General features: G+C 54.0%; 10 protein-coding genes across 10 annotated transcripts; 5 read left to right on the top strand and 5 right to left on the bottom strand.

The window, feature by feature from the left end:
- Window positions 1-418: 418 nt before the first annotated feature.
- On the bottom strand, window positions 419-1,765 carry SNOG_06773 (hypothetical protein; the record flags this gene model as incomplete). The annotated part of the gene is made up of 1 exon (XM_001797085.1): window positions 419-1,765. One exon carries the CDS (start codon window positions 1,763-1,765, stop codon window positions 419-421), a length of 1,347 nt encoding a protein of 448 aa, XP_001797137.1.
- A 519-nt stretch (window positions 1,766-2,284) lies between these two features.
- SNOG_06772 (hypothetical protein) lies at window positions 2,285-2,704 on the top strand (the record flags this gene model as incomplete). Its single annotated transcript, XM_001797084.1, has 1 exon — window positions 2,285-2,704. One exon carries the CDS (start codon window positions 2,285-2,287, stop codon window positions 2,702-2,704), a length of 420 nt encoding a protein of 139 aa, XP_001797136.1.
- A 468-nt stretch (window positions 2,705-3,172) lies between these two features.
- On the bottom strand, window positions 3,173-4,843 carry SNOG_06771 (hypothetical protein; the record flags this gene model as incomplete). Its single annotated transcript, XM_001797083.1, has 1 exon — window positions 3,173-4,843. The coding sequence occupies one exon, from the start codon at window positions 4,841-4,843 to the stop codon at window positions 3,173-3,175; it is 1,671 nt and encodes a 556-aa protein (XP_001797135.1).
- A 448-nt stretch (window positions 4,844-5,291) lies between these two features.
- SNOG_06770 (hypothetical protein) lies at window positions 5,292-5,745 on the bottom strand (the record flags this gene model as incomplete). The annotated part of the gene is made up of 2 exons (XM_001797082.1): window positions 5,292-5,598; window positions 5,714-5,745. The coding sequence occupies 2 exons, from the start codon at window positions 5,743-5,745 to the stop codon at window positions 5,292-5,294; spliced, it is 339 nt and encodes a 112-aa protein (XP_001797134.1).
- Window positions 5,746-6,772: 1,027 nt separating this feature from the next.
- SNOG_06769 (hypothetical protein) lies at window positions 6,773-11,026 on the top strand (the record flags this gene model as incomplete). Its single annotated transcript, XM_001797081.1, has 3 exons — window positions 6,773-6,875; window positions 6,920-10,937; window positions 10,987-11,026. 3 exons carry the CDS (start codon window positions 6,773-6,775, stop codon window positions 11,024-11,026), a joined length of 4,161 nt encoding a protein of 1,386 aa, XP_001797133.1.
- A 763-nt stretch (window positions 11,027-11,789) lies between these two features.
- SNOG_06768 (hypothetical protein) lies at window positions 11,790-12,173 on the top strand (the record flags this gene model as incomplete). Its single annotated transcript, XM_001797080.1, has 3 exons — window positions 11,790-11,857; window positions 11,884-11,986; window positions 12,051-12,173. 3 exons carry the CDS (start codon window positions 11,790-11,792, stop codon window positions 12,171-12,173), a joined length of 294 nt encoding a protein of 97 aa, XP_001797132.1.
- Window positions 12,174-12,607: 434 nt separating this feature from the next.
- On the top strand, window positions 12,608-13,663 carry SNOG_06767 (hypothetical protein; the record flags this gene model as incomplete). The annotated part of the gene is made up of 3 exons (XM_001797079.1): window positions 12,608-12,795; window positions 12,847-13,446; window positions 13,516-13,663. 3 exons carry the CDS (start codon window positions 12,608-12,610, stop codon window positions 13,661-13,663), a joined length of 936 nt encoding a protein of 311 aa, XP_001797131.1.
- Window positions 13,664-14,760: 1,097 nt separating this feature from the next.
- Window positions 14,761-16,338, top strand: SNOG_06766 (hypothetical protein; the record flags this gene model as incomplete). The annotated part of the gene is made up of 5 exons (XM_001797078.1): window positions 14,761-15,126; window positions 15,247-15,519; window positions 15,568-15,730; window positions 15,756-15,925; window positions 15,997-16,338. 5 exons carry the CDS (start codon window positions 14,761-14,763, stop codon window positions 16,336-16,338), a joined length of 1,314 nt encoding a protein of 437 aa, XP_001797130.1.
- A 584-nt stretch (window positions 16,339-16,922) lies between these two features.
- On the bottom strand, window positions 16,923-17,228 carry SNOG_06765 (hypothetical protein; the record flags this gene model as incomplete). Its single annotated transcript, XM_001797077.1, has 1 exon — window positions 16,923-17,228. One exon carries the CDS (start codon window positions 17,226-17,228, stop codon window positions 16,923-16,925), a length of 306 nt encoding a protein of 101 aa, XP_001797129.1.
- Window positions 17,229-17,419: 191 nt separating this feature from the next.
- SNOG_06764 (hypothetical protein) lies at window positions 17,420-18,463 on the bottom strand (the record flags this gene model as incomplete). The annotated part of the gene is made up of 1 exon (XM_001797076.1): window positions 17,420-18,463. One exon carries the CDS (start codon window positions 18,461-18,463, stop codon window positions 17,420-17,422), a length of 1,044 nt encoding a protein of 347 aa, XP_001797128.1.
- Between the last annotated feature and the right edge of the window lie 2 nt (window positions 18,464-18,465).

Below are 18,465 nucleotides of genomic sequence, written 5' to 3'. Positions count from 1 at the left end.
ACAGATAACGGGGCTTTATTTCAGATAATCTAATAGCGATAGCATTTCTAGTGCTTTAGAAAGACTCTTCCTAGATAAGCGCGTACAGGATAATGACTACGTAATTTTCGTATAGAGAAGGCGCTATATCTATGAAAAGGCTTATAGAACACGACTCTCGTGTAATTCAGCAAAATAACAAGGCATGCGTAGAAGTATAGATTTTTAAATCCGAAGTACCTTTTAAACTTTGCGGCACAGCGAGGTTTGCGTGACCCATGGATGCACGCAAGATACCTAGGTATTAGTACACAGGTTTTCAAGAAAGTATTTGTATTGATAATCATCTAGTCCGTATACATTCATATGTGCGCACGGAACCGCTACGTCAACGCCTACATCAAGAGCTCAGAAGACCAAAAGACCCGAAAATACCCACCTAGCGCCTAAAGATGTCTCGCAGGCTAGTCGGCTCCTCATCCTCCATCATGCCCTCGATCCAAGTAAGAATAATACTGCAGCAAAGCTCATTATCAATGTTATTGACAGCCAGCTCGAAATCCGCCTGTTTCGTGCTCCCCTCAAAGACACGAACCCACTCAGGACAAACCCGCTCCATCTCCTCGAAGAAGACCTTGCGCAGCTTCGTCTGATCATGCTGGCGCAGACGATACCAGTACATGTCGTCGAGAACCAACTCATTCTCGTCGCCATCGCCCTGGATCATAAAGTCCGCCTGAACAGGGGCGTCATGTAGTGTCTGTCCGCAGAGGAACTTGGGAAGCTGGCACGCGTACCAGAGCGGGGAGGTATGGATGTTCTCCCAGTCAATGACGCCGGTGAGATGCCCATCGGTGTCGACGAGGATGTTCTGGATGTCGAGGTCGGAGTTGTGGATGATGAAGGAATCTTCGTCCTCGGACGGGAAGACCTTAGGGAGAAGCATCAGCAGGCGCATGCCCATGTTCATGACGGCGGAAGCCGCTTTGCGGTCGTAGTCGTCTGCGTCGAGAGTGATGTCGGTTAGGACTTTGAGCGCATCTTCGATGTACAGCTGGATGCGTGTGGTGAGCCATGAGCGGCTGGAAGTGTATGGGCCGCGCGAGCTGGTGTGTGAAAGATGGTCGCTGATGAAGAGTGACAGCGAGACGACTTCGCCGAGATCGTAAAAGGGGTCGGCGGCAGGGGCAACGAGCAGTGGCATCATTGCAGGGTTCCATTCCAGAAGCGGAGGCAGTTTGGAAGGATCCGTCTGGTACAAGCCGCCAATGCGATCGAAACGCTGCTCGAACAGGCGGGCCAGATAGGCGACGATCTTGCGTACCAAAACCTCCTTCTGCTCTATGCTAGTCTTCTGCCAGGCCTTCTCCATGGACTCGCCAGGTACAAATTCCTGAATCATCCATTCGAAGCCGAGTTCATTGTCAAAGCTCGCATCGTGCTTGAGCACCTTGGCAATCGGAAGGTCGGTGTGTTGGCTGACGAAGTCGATTGTTGCCACTTCACACTGAGTCTTGAAGCGTGGGTGGACCGGGAGAGTGACACGCATGATGTAAGCGTTGCTATTGCTGCATTGCACTTTGTAGACCTTGTTGAGGGAGCCCTCGGCAAGGAACTCAACGTCGCACTGCGAATCTTCAGGAATGTTGAATTCGCGCTGAAAAATCTTACGAATGACCTCAACATCGGGCTCTACAGTCCAGGTTGGCTCAGGGCCGAAGAGTTCGTCTTCGTAGCTCCACTCAAGGCCAGGCTGAGGGAATGTGTTGGTGGGTGGAGTGAACATGTCTGGTGATAGTGTTGTTGATGTAGAAGTTGCGATGTTTGTAAAATCGAGTCGTGGGTGTAGAGAAGTTTCTTTCAGGTGGGGAAGTCTTTATGTGAGTGGAAGCCCGTAATCAAAGAGTGTTGTGCTGGCGCCTCGACAAACGTTGTGCAATAACAGAGGCCCATAGTTTATCCTTCATAAAAAAAAAAGTGCAATGCGACAAAATAGCCTGACGGGTACATTGTGACAACAAACGGCTCATCAGCACAGTGATGGGAATACTTCACCCACTGCAAGCTCGGTTGACCTTCACTGCGAACTGCCTTCAGCCTTGAGATCACCCACCTCTCTCACAGTGCTCATGAGCATTGTCTCTTCGAGAATTCACGCTTCTCCACGCCTCCTTGTTATTTATTACCTCTTCCCATGCTTTCTTCTCATCCTCATCCACGCACCCACTCACAACTCTCCACAGGTCCTCAACTACCTAATATCCCGACGTTCGAAGAAGTTTCAGACGTTCTAACAACATCCAAGATGCCTCGCGGTTCACCAGAAAACCATATCAAGGAGTTCATCGAGTCCATTCCTGACAGCAAGCTGACCGGTACCTTTGGCTCTCCAGGTGCCAATGTCTTCTCTGACACTGGCTATCGTCTAGACATGCAGAACTACACCTCGGACGATGACAACAAGGAGGCTGGTATCCGCTTCAACCTTCAGGTCCAGGTCAACTTTGGTAATCCGAAGCGGTCGGTGCAGAAGCTTGCTCCTGGTAGTGTAGCTTGGATCCTGCTCCCTGTTGATGATACGTGGACTCCCAAGATGATTCGTGATGAGTTGCTCAAGTCGGTCACGGGCTATCGTGTAGATCCCCCAAAGGAGAAGAAGGAGAAGGTCGAAGACAAGCCCAAGCCTGAGCACAAGCATAACCCAAACAAGTCTCGTAAGCGCTAACCGCTCTTCCCTCCCCTGCCCCCTCTTGCCGACCCGGTAAGAAGCTATGACTCCAGCATGAGGTATGACGGATCCGATCACGTTAAGGACTAGCACACAGGGTACCTTTTAGTCTACGTGTTCATCGTAGACACGGACATCGGAAAGATGCTTTGAGAACAACGCTGTAGGCTCGGGTGCAATGTAGTCTATGAGATAATTTGAATGACCGAGACGAATAAGATAGCGAGGCCATGTACGATCCCGGACAAATTCGATTACAGTCCTTGTGTAAAAGTTTTGTTCCATTGTGCGTTATATGTGACCCATGTCATCCATTTCATGTTGATGTTAAGAAGAGAGAGAAACGCCGATTCATGCAACCCAGATGTGATTCTAAATGCTGACGACACGAGGCAAACCGTGTGAAGTTTTTCCTTGGTCATTGACCCCGACTTTCTTGATCTATTACCCACACGCTTCCTTCTCTTAATTTAGGTTAATGCCGTCCTTCTCCCAGCCCAGGGGCAACACGGCTACTGTACCCGCCGCATCCTTGCACCGTGGCGGTGCACGCGCAGGGAGATCAATGGTCGCGCGACGTAGGACAGCTCGCGCTGGAGCGCCGTAGAAAGTGAGGAACTTCTTGTAATAATCCTTGGTCAATCCATGGATGAGGGAAAAGTGTCCGGGCCAAAGATCTTCACTGGGCGTGTTACAAATTGACGCAATCGCGCGCCAGTAATCGGACATTGGCACGGCAGGCGCTTTAGCGTTGAACGAGCGCAGAGATAGAGCAGCAAAACCGGCGCCGAAGCCACGCATACGTTGACTGTACTCACCCTCGGAGTCGGAGCTCTTGATCCATCCGAGACGAATGCGGCCTTCGGCAGTATCCATCCTGCCATGCACGCCGAAGAGGATTGGGCAGACGCGGTGTAGCTTCGCGAGGACGATGTCGGTGAGAGGAATACCTTTCCACATGTATCGCTGGTCGGCAAGGAGACTTGCAGCGATAAGACCGATCTCTTGGATGGTACGACCGTCCGAGCCTGCAGCCTCCTTGTCAAACTGCTTCAAAACAGACTTCTCGAAACATATCCACATGTAGAGGAGGAAGGCTGGGTATTTTGCCTCGTCTTCGTTCGCAAGCGGCGGTATCTCGTGCGATATGATGAAAGGGCGGATGTCAATCATGGGTCCTGGGGTGCTCAGTGCAATGTTGAACGAGTCCTCGCGCAGCCTCTTGATAGCAGCCACGCTGGCCTTCCGGTCGGTGTTGATCTGGCCGAGTCTCAGGCGGATGTTGCGTCGAGTGTCGCCCACCTTCTCTTTGAGCGGGTTGTTCTTCTGCTTATGCTCGTTTGCGAAGGCGACCCGGAATTGCTTCATGCGGGAATGAAGCTCCAGATATTTGGCATGGATCTGGTTGACGTTGGCTGCGGTCGCTCGCGAGCTTGAGGAGGGTGTTGTTGTTATAGCAGTTGGTGCAGGTGCAGCGATGGGAGCAGCGACCTGGGTGGGCTGTGGTGCTTGGATCTGGGGCGTCTGCTGTGCTTGCGCCCTTGCTGCCGCGTCTTGTGCCTCCTTTGCCTTGCGATCCGCCTCTTCCTTCTCCTTCTTCTGCCTCTCGGCGGCAGCGTCCTGCTCCTGCTGAGCCTTGATCCGAGCCTCTGCTGCCTCAAGCTGTCTTTGGTGTTCTTGAGCCTGTCGCGCTGCCTCGGCCTCGCGCTGTTTGACCTCCAGCGCCCTTCGCTGAGCCTCGGCTTCTTGCTGTGCCTTTTCGCGCTTGAGTCGTTCGATTTCCTGGTGTTGCGCTTCTAGTCTCCGAGCTTGTGCGCGCTCTTCTTCTAGGGTGATTCTCTGCACCTCCAGCTCAGCGCTCTGGAGGACTCTTTTGTGCTCTTCGGCAGCTCTCGCGAGTTGCTCTTCATGGAGCCGGGCGCGCTCGGCGGCTGCTTGGTCCAGACGCTCATTGAAGTCGCGATCTGAAATGCTGAGGCGCAGGTTGAATTCAATGGCGAGCTGCCGTCCGGGGCTGTCGTATGGATCGCGAACAATGGACCTCTGAGGCTTATGGGACGACTTTCTGCTGGGCGATTGGCGTGATGGAGAACCGCCATCCAGAAAGCTGGAAGTAAAGGAAGCTGCCGTGTTCATGCTGGAGGACGACGTGCCCGATCTGGCGGGCATGTTAGTCGCCAAAAGTGAGGATTCAGTACAGGCGGTGGAGGTGTGGAATTGGCATGGCTGGAGGTGATCGCGTCAAAGCCGCTAAAGATTCCGAGGGCACGGCCGCCAGCGCTATCATCACGTGAGAACGCATACCCTGGCCAAAGTCAATTCACTTTCGCGATCTGCTGTGCCACGCCGCATCACTGGCACTCGCACCCACGACGCCTTTCGCGCCTACAGTCACGTGCATGGGCTGGTGGGCAACATCATTGTACGCGCATGCGATGCAAGGGAGCCGGCTTCGATTGTAATGGATCTACACACGTATATCCGGTACAACGTCGTCTCACATGCAGAGAGACGCGCCCAGAAGCCCCCAGACGTAAGCATGGTGGAGCTGATGCGATTTAGCGGAGACAGATGTCGATGAATTCTACTTGAGTAGCTCGCGAGTCTGGAAGGACGCGACTTGAGACTTCCGGGGCTCATATTTGAGAAGATCCCGATCATTAAGTGATGTTCCATGGGGTAGCTGCAGGTAGCTGCAGTGCAGGGGCGTATGCTGCCAAGCCTCAAGACCTCGATCCATCGTCCTGAGACTTTGCTCTGCTAGAAATAGCTGCCTCGTGTCCTGGTGGATAAACTCAGGCTGCGGCGCAGAATTCCAATAAAGTTTTGTCACGCCTGGTTTCTGCCACAGGCTACCGAAGGGTTGGACTAGTCGTCGTAGACTTGACGAGCTGTAACGGCGACTCCACTTGGAACCTAGCTACTGCTGAAGACGCCACGGGGCATCAGTGCAAGCAGCGGACAGGTCTTGCTGGTGAGCGGCGTCTCTTTCCGTCCGATGCTTACGGAATGCCGTATCTGAACTTTCTTTGAGCCATTGTGTTCACAGCAATAGGACCAGGTTAGCAGCCCAACGCGGGCTAGCATGGACACTTCGCAATCAGCACAACCCTGCTCGAGCACGGCAGCACCAGGGCCAGGTCTGGCGCGATCCTGTAGTGTCCGCCCTCGTGTGCATCCCTCGGCGTTCGTGAGGAAGCGAGTTGCATGAAACGTGAAGAGCAAAACGTGGTGCTTCACCTCCGTCCACTGAGACGCAAGCCCGCCCAGCACTGCTGCTCCTATGTTTCTGGCAGCATTTATAGCAGTTAGCATACCCGCAACTGCCTGAGTCCCGCACGCGCTAGCTCCCCTCCCCGTTCATCCAATATTGTTGCTGCTGGGCAGTTGGTGCAGGTGACGTACCGTCTCGTTTGCAGACTGGAAGCTTGCACGAGCGGATCCTTAGCACAAGCTTGGGCCTCACCACCCGTCTACGCACTACCTACGCATCTACGCACTCTGACTTCACCGACCGCTCCTCCCCATACCCTCCCCTCCTTCCCTCTGCGTTCGATCGCTGCCCCTTCATCGCGCTCTCTCCGCCCGCTTTTTGCTGCTCTTGCAACAACTACAGCCCAACAGGGAACTGCACTCCTTGAACTGCTCGACGCCCGCCCCTGCAGCCCCAATCCTTATCCCCTCCAGACTCGGACTCCCGTCGACCAGACATCGACCATTACCACAAACAGCGCTTCTGCCAATCACTTGCAGAGCATCCCGTTCCTCAGCATCCATTTCTGAGAACATTGCCTTCCTCTGTGCCCATTGTCTCGATAGCAGCGTAAGTGCATATCTGTTCCCCGCGCCGTCCAGAGCTGCGCCAACCACCATGTCCCCGCCCCGGGCCTTCACGCTTCACCTTTCCCCTCCCCTTCATTTCTCACCAGCAATTGGAATGCACTGCTAACGCACGCTAGATTGCGTCAACACTTTTTGACAACATCACGATTCGTCTGACAGTTTCGACCGTCGCCTCCGCGTACAGCCATTGCAGAACAGCCGCACCCTGCAACACACTTCACAATGGACCAGCAGCAACCAGGCCAGCAGGGTCCTATGGGCCCTGCAGGTCGTCGCCTGCACATTGCGCATCGTCGCAGCCCGTCTGAGCTGACTCCGCTGATGAGTACGTATCTTCATCTCATCATGTGAGAGCACATGCTGACGCAGCTCCAATAGTGGAACAACTCGCCATCGCACAACAAATCGAGGTCTTACAACAGCAACAGCAGCAAATCGCTGCCACACACCAACAATATGTCAACATGGGCATGATTCAGCCGCAGCAGCATCTCGGCAACTTCCAGATGCAGGGCCAGATGCCTAATGCTGCATCCAACAACTTCCAGTTCCCACAGCAAATGGCTCAACCGCATCTCGCCGTCCCTATGAACGCTCCTGCTCAGCCTGGTGCGCACCGTCGCAACCAGTCCGCCCTTCCCAATGTCGGCTTGGGTGGTGCTCCCGCTGCGCCTTCCTCCGGCACGTCTGGCTTCGGTGAGTTCAGCGCACAGCAAGGCACTCAGGGCAGAGAGAATGTCAACCCTCGTGGCCGAGGTGGCGGCGGCGCCGGCTCTGGACACACTCGACGACACTCGCTAGCTCTTGCAGATGCCAAGAAGGCGGCCGAACTGGCTGAACAGAAGAGAAAGACTTCTGGCTTCCAGTTCCCTCTTCCCGGAGCCAGCGGAAGCTCTAATCGGGATGCGAGCCCCAGCGGTAACAGCGCCTCCAACGATGGAGGCTTGCGAGGCGGCCGTGGTGGCCATGGTCGCAGCCAGAGTATGGCTGTTGGCCGTGGCGGTGGAAGCGCTGGCCGAGGTGGCCCTGCTTTCTCCTTCCCCGCTGCTAGCAGCGAGGCGAGCACCACTGCCCCTCCTACAACTAACAACACCAATAACAACGCCAACAACAATAACAACAATAACAACAACACCAACCAGTCTGGCCAGACCGACTTCCAGCGCCGTGGTAGCCAAGGACATGGCCGCGCAGCGTCTCGCAACTTCGAGGGCAACTGGAGGCAACCCCAAAACAACACCCAACAACAGCCTAGCCAGGAAACCCAGTCCCAGAACATGGGCAACTTTAACATGAACCAAACCGCCAATGCCCCTCCTTTCCAACCTGGTCACCGCACTCGCGGGTCTGTGAACCAGTCTGTTGGCTCTCTTGGCAACTTCCAGTACGGCGGCCAGAATCAGATGATGCAGAACCAGCAGGCGCAGCTCCTGCTCCAGCAACAGATGTTCGGCGCTCAGGGTCTCAACCCGATGCAGATTGCACACCTGCAGGCGCTCCAGGCTGCTCAGATGGGTGGCGGCATGGGAGGTCTTGGAAACAGCCAGCATGCTCAGCCCCAGATGGGAATGCAGCAAGGGAACCAGCAGCAGCGCAAGACGCTCTTCACTCCTTACCTTCCTCAGGCGACTCTGCCTGCTCTCCTTGGCGATGGCCAGCTCGTTGCCGGTGTGCTCCGTGTGAACAAGAAGAACCGTAGCGATGCTTACGTTACCACCACTGACTTGGATGCTGACATCTTCATTTGTGGTAGCAAAGACAGGAACCGAGCTCTCGAGGGCGATTTGGTCGCCGTTGAGCTGCTCGACGTGGACGAGGTGTGGGGTCAGAAACGTGAGAAGGAAGAGAAGAAAAAGAGGAAGGACAACGCCGATCCTCGCGGCGGTAGTATCGCTGTGAACGATGCCACCACCCAACCCGAGTCCTCCAACGAGGGTGGCATCCGTCGACGTGGCAGTCTTCGCCAGCGCCCTACGCAGAAGAAGAACGACGATGTCGAAGTCGAGGGACAGAGCCTGCTTCTCATGGAAGAGGAAGAGATCAATGACGAGCAGAAGCCGCTGTACGCCGGCCACATCGTTGCCGTCATTGAACGTGTTGCCGGACAGATGTTCTCGGGATCCCTCGGACTCTTGCGTCCCAGTAGCGCGGCCACTAAGGAGAAGCAGGAGGCTGAGCGACAGGCCCGCGAAGGAAACTCTGGCCGTCCGCAGCCAGAACGTCAGGACAAGCCAAAGATTGTCTGGTTCAAGCCAACCGATAAGCGTGTGCCTTTGATCGCTATTCCAACCGAGCAGGCACCAAGGGACTTCGTTGAGAAGCACCAGGATTATGCCGACCGTATCTTTGTGGCATGCATCAAGCGATGGCCCATCACTTCGCTGCATCCTTTTGGTACCCTTGTTGAACAGCTTGGAGTCATGGGTGAACTTAAGGTGGAAACCGATGCTCTCCTACGCGACAACAACTTTGGTCCGGACGACTTCTCGGATGCCGTCATCAAGAACGTCGGTTTCGAGGACTGGTCCGTCGCCAATGATGGCGAGACTGCGCTGGAGAATCGCCGGGACTTCCGAAGCGAAGAGACCTTCACCATTGACCCCAATGGCAGCAAAGAGCTTGACGATGCTATCCACTTCAAGGACCTTGATGATGGCCGCGTTGAAATCGGCATCCACGTTGCTGATGTTGCGCACTTCATCAAGGCCAACTCGCTTGTCGACCGTGAGGCCAAGAAGCGCGGCACTGCTGTTTACCTCATGAACCGCACTGTGAACATGCTTCCTCCTAGGTTGTCCAACGACATCTGCTGTCTAAACCCTGGAGAGGATCGTTACACCGTCAGTGTTGTCTTCAAGGTTGACCCCAAGACCGGCCGCATTTCCGAGGATGAGACCTGGGTCGGCAAGGCTGTGATCAAGAGCTCTGGAAAGCTGACGTATGACGAGGTCGATTCCGTTATCAACGGAGGAGAGGCCCAGGTCAACGCGGCCCGTGCTAAGGACATCAAGACGCTTCATCACATTGCACAGAAGCTTCGCCAGGCCCGCTTCGGTGGCCGTACTGAAGACGCTCCTTCCCTTCGCCTTATGTACCAACTCGACGATGAGAACGTCCCAGTCGAGCAGAACATATTCGACTCTTCTCCCGCTCACGAATGTATCGAGGAGCTGAGTCACATTGCTAACGCTTTCGTCGCCAAGAAGCTCGCAGCGGCTCTTCCTGAAAAGGCACTTTTGCGTCGTCAGCAATTCCCAAACCCTCGTCGCTTGACCACCATCGCCGACCGTATGGGCGCCATTGGCTACCAGATCGATACCGAGAGCAGTGGATCGCTGCAGAACAGCCTGTTCCAGGTCGAAGACGACGACATCCGAAAGGGTATGGAGACTCTGGTGATCAAGTCGATGCCCCGTGCGAAGTACTTTGTTGCTGGTAAGCTTCCAGAGGACCAGTACCCCCACTACGCCTTAAACTTGCCTCTTTACACCCACTTCACCAACCCCTCGCGCCGCTATGCCGACATCATTGTGCATCGCCAACTCGAGGTTGCTTTGTCCGACGGCGCAGTCGAGTTCACCGAGGATATTGAGGCTCTTGCGAAGACTGCCGAGATGTGCAACACCAAGAAGGACTCTGCTCATGCTGCTCAGGAGCAGAGCGTGCATATTGAGGCTTGTCGCAAGATGGACAAGGTCGCCAAGGAGCAGGGAGGCGAGCTCATTAGTGAGGGTATCGTCCTTTGCGTCTACGAGTCCGCTTTCGATGTTCTCATTCCAGAGTGGGGCTTCGAGAAGCGCGTCCACTGCGACCAGCTTCCTCTCAAGAAGGCCGAGTTCGACAAGAACACTCGCGTGCTCGAACTATACTGGGAGAAGGGTGTCCCGTCCTCTGCATACGTACCTGAGGATGAGAGGCCGAAGCACGGTTCGGTCCGAGCTGCGAATGCGGCGGCAGCGGCGCGTGACGCTGAGGCGGCCAAGCAGCGCGCGAAGGAGCAGGAGGAAGCACAGCGCAGGCAGATGGACACTGGTACCATCTCCACCACTGACGTTGATGCTCTGTTCGACGATGACGAGGATGACGATGACTCGAACGACTTGAACTCGACAATGGCAGGCGTCTCTCTGAACCCAGACCGACCAACCCAGAGCATGCCGCCTTCGCCGACTAGGCGCGAGCTTCCCGGCCAAGGTCCCCACCGCGTCAACTCTGACTCGAAGCTCACCAAGAGCGTTAGCGAGGCTCCCGAGGCCAAGCTTTCCAACAAGGAGAAGTACCTTAACTGGTTTACCCTGCGTGAGCAGAATGGCGACTATATCCAGGATGTGCGTGAGATGACACGTGTGCCAGTCATCCTTAAGACGGATCTGACCAAGAGCCCTCCGTAAGTCAACATGCTCCTACGGTTTACAACCTACTAACATATTCTGTAGATGCTTGACCATCCGATCGCTCAACCCGTATGCTCTTTAAGTGTGCGGACGAGATACCTGCACACGGCTTCGATGATGGTGTATAGTTGGTCTTGTAGACGATGGCAGGGCCTAGTAGCTTGTGCTTGGACGATTTGTGTAAAAACGAGATTGCATAGCGTGGATATATATTAGGGCCATGTGGTCAGATGGACAAAGAGGCTTGTGTATTGTTTGTGCGCACATCAGCAACAGGGAAGATCTCAAGAGGACATCAGTAGTACACTAATAATGTGTAGTCGATGGGCGAAAGCGCGGACCGATAGTTGATATTGTTGTAATTCAAGCTCTTAGCCCCGACCTGACTCTTGCATTCACGACGCACCACAAATTTCGTTTACAGCCTTGGGATGACCACCGGCTCGTAGTAAATCACCGATCCGAGAGATGCGACAGAAATGCCATTGGCCGCGAAGAGGTAAAACGTGCGTAGATGTCTTCGAGATGCCGCCAGTGTTTATCCGCCTGGTTCGAGGACTGGCTTCCGGCCGGCATGTGTAGCGCACGTTGATGCACAGTCGCACTTCTGCGAACGGATCTACATCTTCCACAGATCAGGCCCTTGTCCTCATTCGCCAAGGCATCTGTGCCTGCATATGTTTCTACCAGCCTCAGGCTCGCAGCCGAAATATCAGTGGTCCTGACCGTGACTTGGCGGGGTGGAAGTGTTTTAGGTCCACAGATGCCTCAGCCATCTTCGCTTGGTCACTCTCAGCTTCCAGGGCTCGCCACTATCGACAACGGACACCCGGCACAGCACCACAATGCGATCTCTCGTAGACTTGACTGGATTGTACCAAGGCGATGAGGTCTCTGGACCAAGATTTATAAAGTCTTGGTGTTGAAACGTTTCAACAGCTCTTTGCTGACGGAGACGCACCGCACCAGCGATGTGGACTGCTTCAAGCAGCTGTTCGTGAACCACGCCACGCTTCGTACCGGAACAGACGATAACCGCCGTGTAAGCCATGCTATATCGCCTAGAACCCTGTTCATTCAATAGCGGCTCTACTGACTCCGTGCAGCAATGTATGTGGTGCTGGCACCCGCACGGTTTCATGGTTGCGATCTCGCGTCGCAGGTACCCAGACCTGCAACAACACGCGCACCCAAGCCCAGCCCCACCGCTAAGAGCAGGCCTCTCGTAGCGGTTGCTGCACAGCGCCCAAGCAGTTCCTGGTTGATCAATGGGGCCATGGGGCATACCGCAAAGCTTGACTGGTTACGGATTGGGTAAGTCTTACCCGTGCGTGGGCGGAATCAGTCAATCCGCCCATACTGCCTCGAGCTCTGCATCCGTACTCCGAATCTAATATGGCGTCTCATGTGCGGTGCCAGGAGTCGCGGTGGCTGTATAAGGACCATTGGCTGCCCACTTTCGTTTACATCGAAGTTTTCATCATCAGCCCGATAGCTTCCTTCACTGTACCTAATACTTTCATCCACATTCCTTACGGTTCACTTCTACACTCAGTCCCTGGTTGGACCCTAGAAACCATTTAATTAATCGAATTCAAAGCGAGTCTTTGCTGGCGGTCAATCACTACGACAATTACAAAATCACAACAACCTAATCTTCAAAATGCCTAGCTATTCAACAATCCTCAAGGGCCTTGTCGCCCTGGCGCCTTTCGCGGCTGCCGCTCCCGCACAGATGGCTGTTCGCTCAGCCTCTGCTTCGGCTGCCATGGCCATGTCAACTGGTGCGGCCCCAGCGGCTGCTGCAGCAGCACCAGGAGGAGGCCTGACCGATGTGGACATTCTCAACTTGTGAGTAGCTCCAAAACAATATTGTTTGCCAGCATGTCCTAACCCATCTAGTGCTCTGACCGCTGAGCATCTTGAGTCCGAATACTACAAGCAGGGTTTCGCAAAGTTCTCCATGGCCGACTTCATGGCATTGGGTCTCAGCGAGACTCAAGTCAAGTCTCTCATGGGTGTCGGCCAGACCGAGGCCACTCACGTGTCAACCCTCATCTCTGCCATCGCCGCAACTGGCTCCAAGCCAGTCGAGGCATGCACGTACAACTTCGACGCTGCTCTTGCGAGCGCGGATGCCATGGTCAAGACCGCCCGTGTCCTTGAGGCTGTCGGTGTCTCTGCATACCTCGGAGCTGCACCCCTCGTCAACTCTTCCGATGTCCTTGCTGCCGCCGCTTCGATCGTTACCGTTGAGGCTCGTCACCAGGCCTTCATCCGTGTCGCTTCAGGTGCTGAGCCCGTCCCTGCTGCTTTCGACGTACCTCTTCAGCCCCGTGCCGTCTTCACTCTGGCTGCCCAGTTCATCAAGTCCTGCCCAGAGGGATCCAACCTTAACATCCAGCCTTTCCCTGCGATCTCTCTCCAGAACCCTGAGAAGGCAACCGTTGGCCAGAACCTCAAGCTTACCGACTCCTGCCCAGCCAGCAGGCGCATCCTTCTGTGCCTTCGTTGCTCCGTAAGTCTCAACCTCTTTGCTTATAAACGAACGTGGTCACTAACACTCTCTAGTGGTGGCGCTCAATTCTCTGCTATCAGCAACGGCAACTGCATGGTTCCCCAGAACCTTGCAGGTGAGGTCTACATGATGATCACCAAGTCAAAGTCCATTGCCGACGCCGAGGTCCTTGCCGGTCCCTCCGTCATTCAGCCCTCATAGACGCTTCATGACCGCAAAAAATCCGAGGCCATCACCACGCATGTCTTTCTTAATTTCTCTCAAAACAAGACATAGAGCATGACCAGCAACGAGAGACGGCAGCGAGCACGAAGCGAGGCGGTACGTGCATGGACAAAACAACTTTGCCTTCTTCTACAGTCGTTCAAAATACAAGCATTGATCTCAAGTAACTCATTTTTTCCTTATTGTTGTTTTTGTCACCAGAGCGAGCGAGCGAGCGAGAGTATGGGCCATCAGATACCCCCGAAGCATGGAAATGGGCCAGCAAGATTGGGAGATTCCGGAATCAGACCAGCCGAAGGCAGTTAATAGGTATAGCATGAATTGAATATGACATTTTCAACATGGTGCGATTTTTTGCCTTCTCAAACGCTTCGTAAACAGTGAGCACGCAACTACAATGTGACTGTCGCAAACCGCAAGCGTTTCAGCAGAGTTCGCAGTTTGTCGATGTTTGGGGGCTAGTGTGGGGCTAACTCCAACGGCCCTAGCGACAAGTGGGTGGGAGCGAGACGGGAGTTGTATGAGGCGATTGAGTGATGTTCAGTGCCACAAGGTCTCCAAAACACGGCATTTTGCTCGTCGATTATCATCATTAATTCCTTCCCCGCCATCCTGTACAACCTCGCAAGCACTTCCATATGTGCCATGTCGGACCGGCAAAGCCAAGAGGAAGGGCGGCCCGCCCAGTCCACCCTTGACCGAAGATCAACCGCGCCAGTTTTCCGCGCCGTTCGGTGGCGGGAAGCGTGATTGGTCGGGGAGAATGCGGAGCTGGGGATCTCCACGATCATATCGCCAAGTGACCTCGTAAAGGGCTGCATCTCGCACTTTTGGTCTGCATGCGACTTATGCGACTTGAAGGCAGACCGCTTGCGAGTCGAGTTTTCTTGGAAGTATAAAGGCAGGGTCGGGTGTTGTGGTTGTAACTTCCCTTTCTCGAACGAGTAGACATACGATTTCGTCATACCTTTGACTTCGAGCTTTGATAAGAGAAGGTATAAGGATATCAGGCTTTGTTTGCTTCATACCCAGGTGTCGAACATTAGCATCTCCCTTCCTAATTCTCGCCCACCATGGCCACCTCCGGCTCCTCAACCTGCGTCATTGAACCCCCCATCGAACTCCACCCCATCTCCTCTCATCCCACCAAACCCCAAGATGCCAAAGTCCCCGGCCTCCGTCTCTCAGACAGCAAAGGCATCCAAGAATACAACGACAGTCCCACAGATCTACCCTCGCCAACCACGCATCCTACCGCCAAACTCGAGCGATGGAACCACCCGCGCTCCAACCTGTTCAAGACGATGGCTGCGTTTTGGAGCTTCGTCGTCATGGGCAGTAACGATGCTGCATACGGTGCTTTGATTCCTTATCTACAGGAATACTACAATCTCACGTTTGTGGGTGATTTCGTTGGTGTTCTTGTCGCCGTTGGTGGGGTATGCTTCTTCTGCTTTGTTGAATAATATGATTCATTTGAGGTTTGGGCAGAGGGGGGTTGCAATGGTGAGTACTATTTCAATCTGATCTCGCGGGATTGTGGTTAATGTATTTGTCAGATTGCACCGACGTGCCATCTCATTGCGTACATCGTGATTGCGGTACACCCCCCTTATCCGGTGCTGGTGATTATCTTCATGCTGGCTGGCTTTGGCAATGGCCTCGCTGATGCAGCTTGGAACGCCTGGATGGGAAATATGGCGAATCCGAATGAGGTTTTGGGCTTCTTGCATGCTCTCTATGGTGTGGGGGCTGTTCTCGCGCCACTGATTGCTACGACAATGATTACCAAGGGATCGAAGCTACCTTGGTATTACTTTTATTACGTCATGGTAAGTGAATGTTCAGTCCCATTCTTGACGAAATCTCACACCTGTTAGATTGCAATGGCAGCCATCGAACTCGTCACGTCCACCACCGCCTTCTGGCAATGCACAGGCGCTGTCTTCCGCGCTGAGAACCCACGTACCGGCGGCGGGAAAGACAACCGCATGAAGGAAGCACTTGTTCGTCTCCCGTATGCGCGAGTCACTTGGGCTGTGTGCAATCTTCCTACTCGGCTACGTAGGTATCGAAGTCGCGCTTGGTGGCTGGATTGTCAAGTTCATGCTTGAAGTGCGTGACGGCGGTCAATTCGCCAGCGGTATGACGGCCACCGGATTCTGGATGGGTGTTACAGTGGGTCGAGTTGTGCTGGGCTTCGTGACTCCGAGGCTGGGAGAGAAATTGGCTATTGCTGTAAGTCTCTCTGAACCCTTTAAGTTGTCTTGGAGAAGATAAGGTACATGATGCTAACCCAATCGCAACAGATCTATCTCCCCCTCACAATGGCTCTAGAGCTCATCTTCTGGCTCGTGCCTCAATTCTACGTCTCAGCTGTAGCCGTTGCCCTGCAGGGTTTCTTCCTCGGCCCACTATTCCCCGCCGCCATCGTTGCTGCTACCAAACTGCTGCCACGCGATCTGCACGTCAGCGCCATTGGGTTTGCAGCAGCGTTTGGTGGGTCTGGGGCTGCCATCTTCCCGTTTGCAGTCGGTGCGATTGCACAGTCGAAGGGAGTGCAGGTCCTGCAGCCAATTATTCTCGCCCTTTTGGGAGTGATTCTTGGATTGTGGTTGTGCTTACCGAGAATACATAAGAAGCATGAGTAAGGTTCATGGGTGTTGCAAAGATGAGCAAAAGTTGTATTTGATGTTGGATATATCATCGCTTGTAGTATGTTCTCGGTCAATTAATGTTTCCATTAGAGTAGCAAGATGTTATGGATATCTAAAGTCAAATATCGCAGTCAAAGTCTCATGGCTGTGAGATCAAATCAACCTTCTCTGACTGCCGAGCCACGCTGTCCTTCACCTTTCGGAAGCCACCGCGACACCAATGGAGCTATCCTGGTCAACACTGCTCCTCCTCGGTATCTTGTTACCAACCTGACAGCCTTCTGCAGCAAGTGTCAGTACTTGCTCGTCAAACAAAACCCATCAACATACCAGCCACCTTCCCCGCCGCCACCAACATCATCTCCCATAGACTCTCGACCGCATCAGGGAAATACTCGCACTCATCGCCCCGACCCAGCACAATCCACGTCTGACTCCCAATGTGGCGAGCCAGCAACGTCGCAGTGTGTACTGCCGCACTGCAAAACATATGACCAGCTTTGTTCTTGCGGGAAATGCTGACGATCAAGTCCTTGGAAGCGGGATAGGTCAGTGCCGCTTCGTCTAGAATTCCTTCATTAGCACACACACATAGCACGACGGGAAGTAGAAAAGAAACCAATGATCATCTTCTTCAGCGCCTCGACGAACTGGATCTGTTGGAATTTGCTCATGCCGCTGTCGCGCTCGGAATTGAAGGCGCTGCTGTGCTTGACGGTGACGTTGGTTGTGAAGGGGGTGAAGGCAAGTGTAGGGCCGGAGCTGTCGACTTCCTTGAAGAGCTCGGTATCCATGTGGGCTGGGTCTGAGACTGTGGGTTGGTTGGAGGTTTTGTTGACAGAGAAGGTATTGAGGGCTGCGCCGAGGGATTTGACGGTCGGCATTGTGTGGGAGGCTTGATTGTGAAGCTGAGAAGTTTGGATGTGGGGATGCACGAAGGTAAGAGAGCTGGATCGTCAAGATGAGGTTATGGCTTCGAGAGATTAGATACAAACGCGTACTGGTCCCTCTACGCAGAAAGGAGGGTAAGATCAATTCGGTGACGAGACAAACCCACTCTACCAATCACATCATCCTAGCCTGAAGATGTAAACGCATTCCCCTTGACCTTCTCCGCCTCGCTAGCTTCATAATCCTTGACCACTTGCTCACTCCTCTCCTGGCCCAATTGCAAGCCCGCGCCCGCGGCAGCTTTGAGTCCCTCTGCCATTGCGATTGCGACCTGCTTCATCGCGACCATTGTATCGCCAGCGGCAAACACTCCACGCACGGATGTTTCGTTGAACATCGGGTTAGTAATCGTGACATGTCCGCCCATGGCTACATCCACAGTTTCGAGACCCAATTGCTCGATGAGATGTTGAGCGCGATTTACAGTGACCGGTCTATGACCGATAAAGCCGAGTGTGACTGGTTCGCCTGACTCAAATTCGATAGTGACGCCGTCTGTATGCGATGGCCCATTGTTGATTAGCCGAACAATCTTGCGCTCGTCGAGCTTTGCGCCGAAAGCTTTTGAAGCCTTGAGAGCCTTTTGAATCGGCTCTTCCTGAGATATCGGGCCATTGCTGAAGACGGTTATGCGTTTGTCAAAGCTCGTTGCCATTTGAACCATGTGCGCATACATCGGGCTGTCGAAGGACAGGATTCCGATTGGTGTATCACGCTGTTCATAGCCATCGCATGCTAGACACTGGTATATATGGGCAGGCCAATTCTCCTTGTAGCCCTCAATGTCAGGCATCACGTCCTTCGACCCAGTCGCAAGAATTAGTTTCCGGCCTTCGTAACTGTTGCCATTGCTGTCTTTGACTTCAAAGCCGTCGTACTGCTCTTCACCAACGAGCTTTTTGGCTGCATGGGTGATAGTAGATTGTTGGAACCAGACAGTCTCGTAGCGCGACTCGATCTGCTCCCGTGCAGTTGCGCGGAAAGCGTATGGGTCTTGGTGGTCTCGAGATGCGACAGTGTGCATGTGCTTGATGCCTTCGTTGCGGTACTCACGCGAATCGAATACGAGCGCTGTAGAGCGAGTGCGGGCGAATGTGAGGGCGGCGTTGAGACCTGCTGGTCCTGCTCCAATGATGATTGCGTCGACAATTTGGGGTTGGGAAACCATGA

This window comes from Parastagonospora nodorum, assembly GCF_000146915.1.
Source record: "Parastagonospora nodorum SN15 chromosome Unknown scaffold_10, whole genome shotgun sequence".
Classification (NCBI taxonomy): Eukaryota; Fungi; Ascomycota; class Dothideomycetes; order Pleosporales; family Phaeosphaeriaceae; genus Parastagonospora; species Parastagonospora nodorum.
The sequence above is the reverse complement of the archived record's forward strand: the minus strand, read 5'-3'. Positions and strand labels throughout refer to the sequence as shown.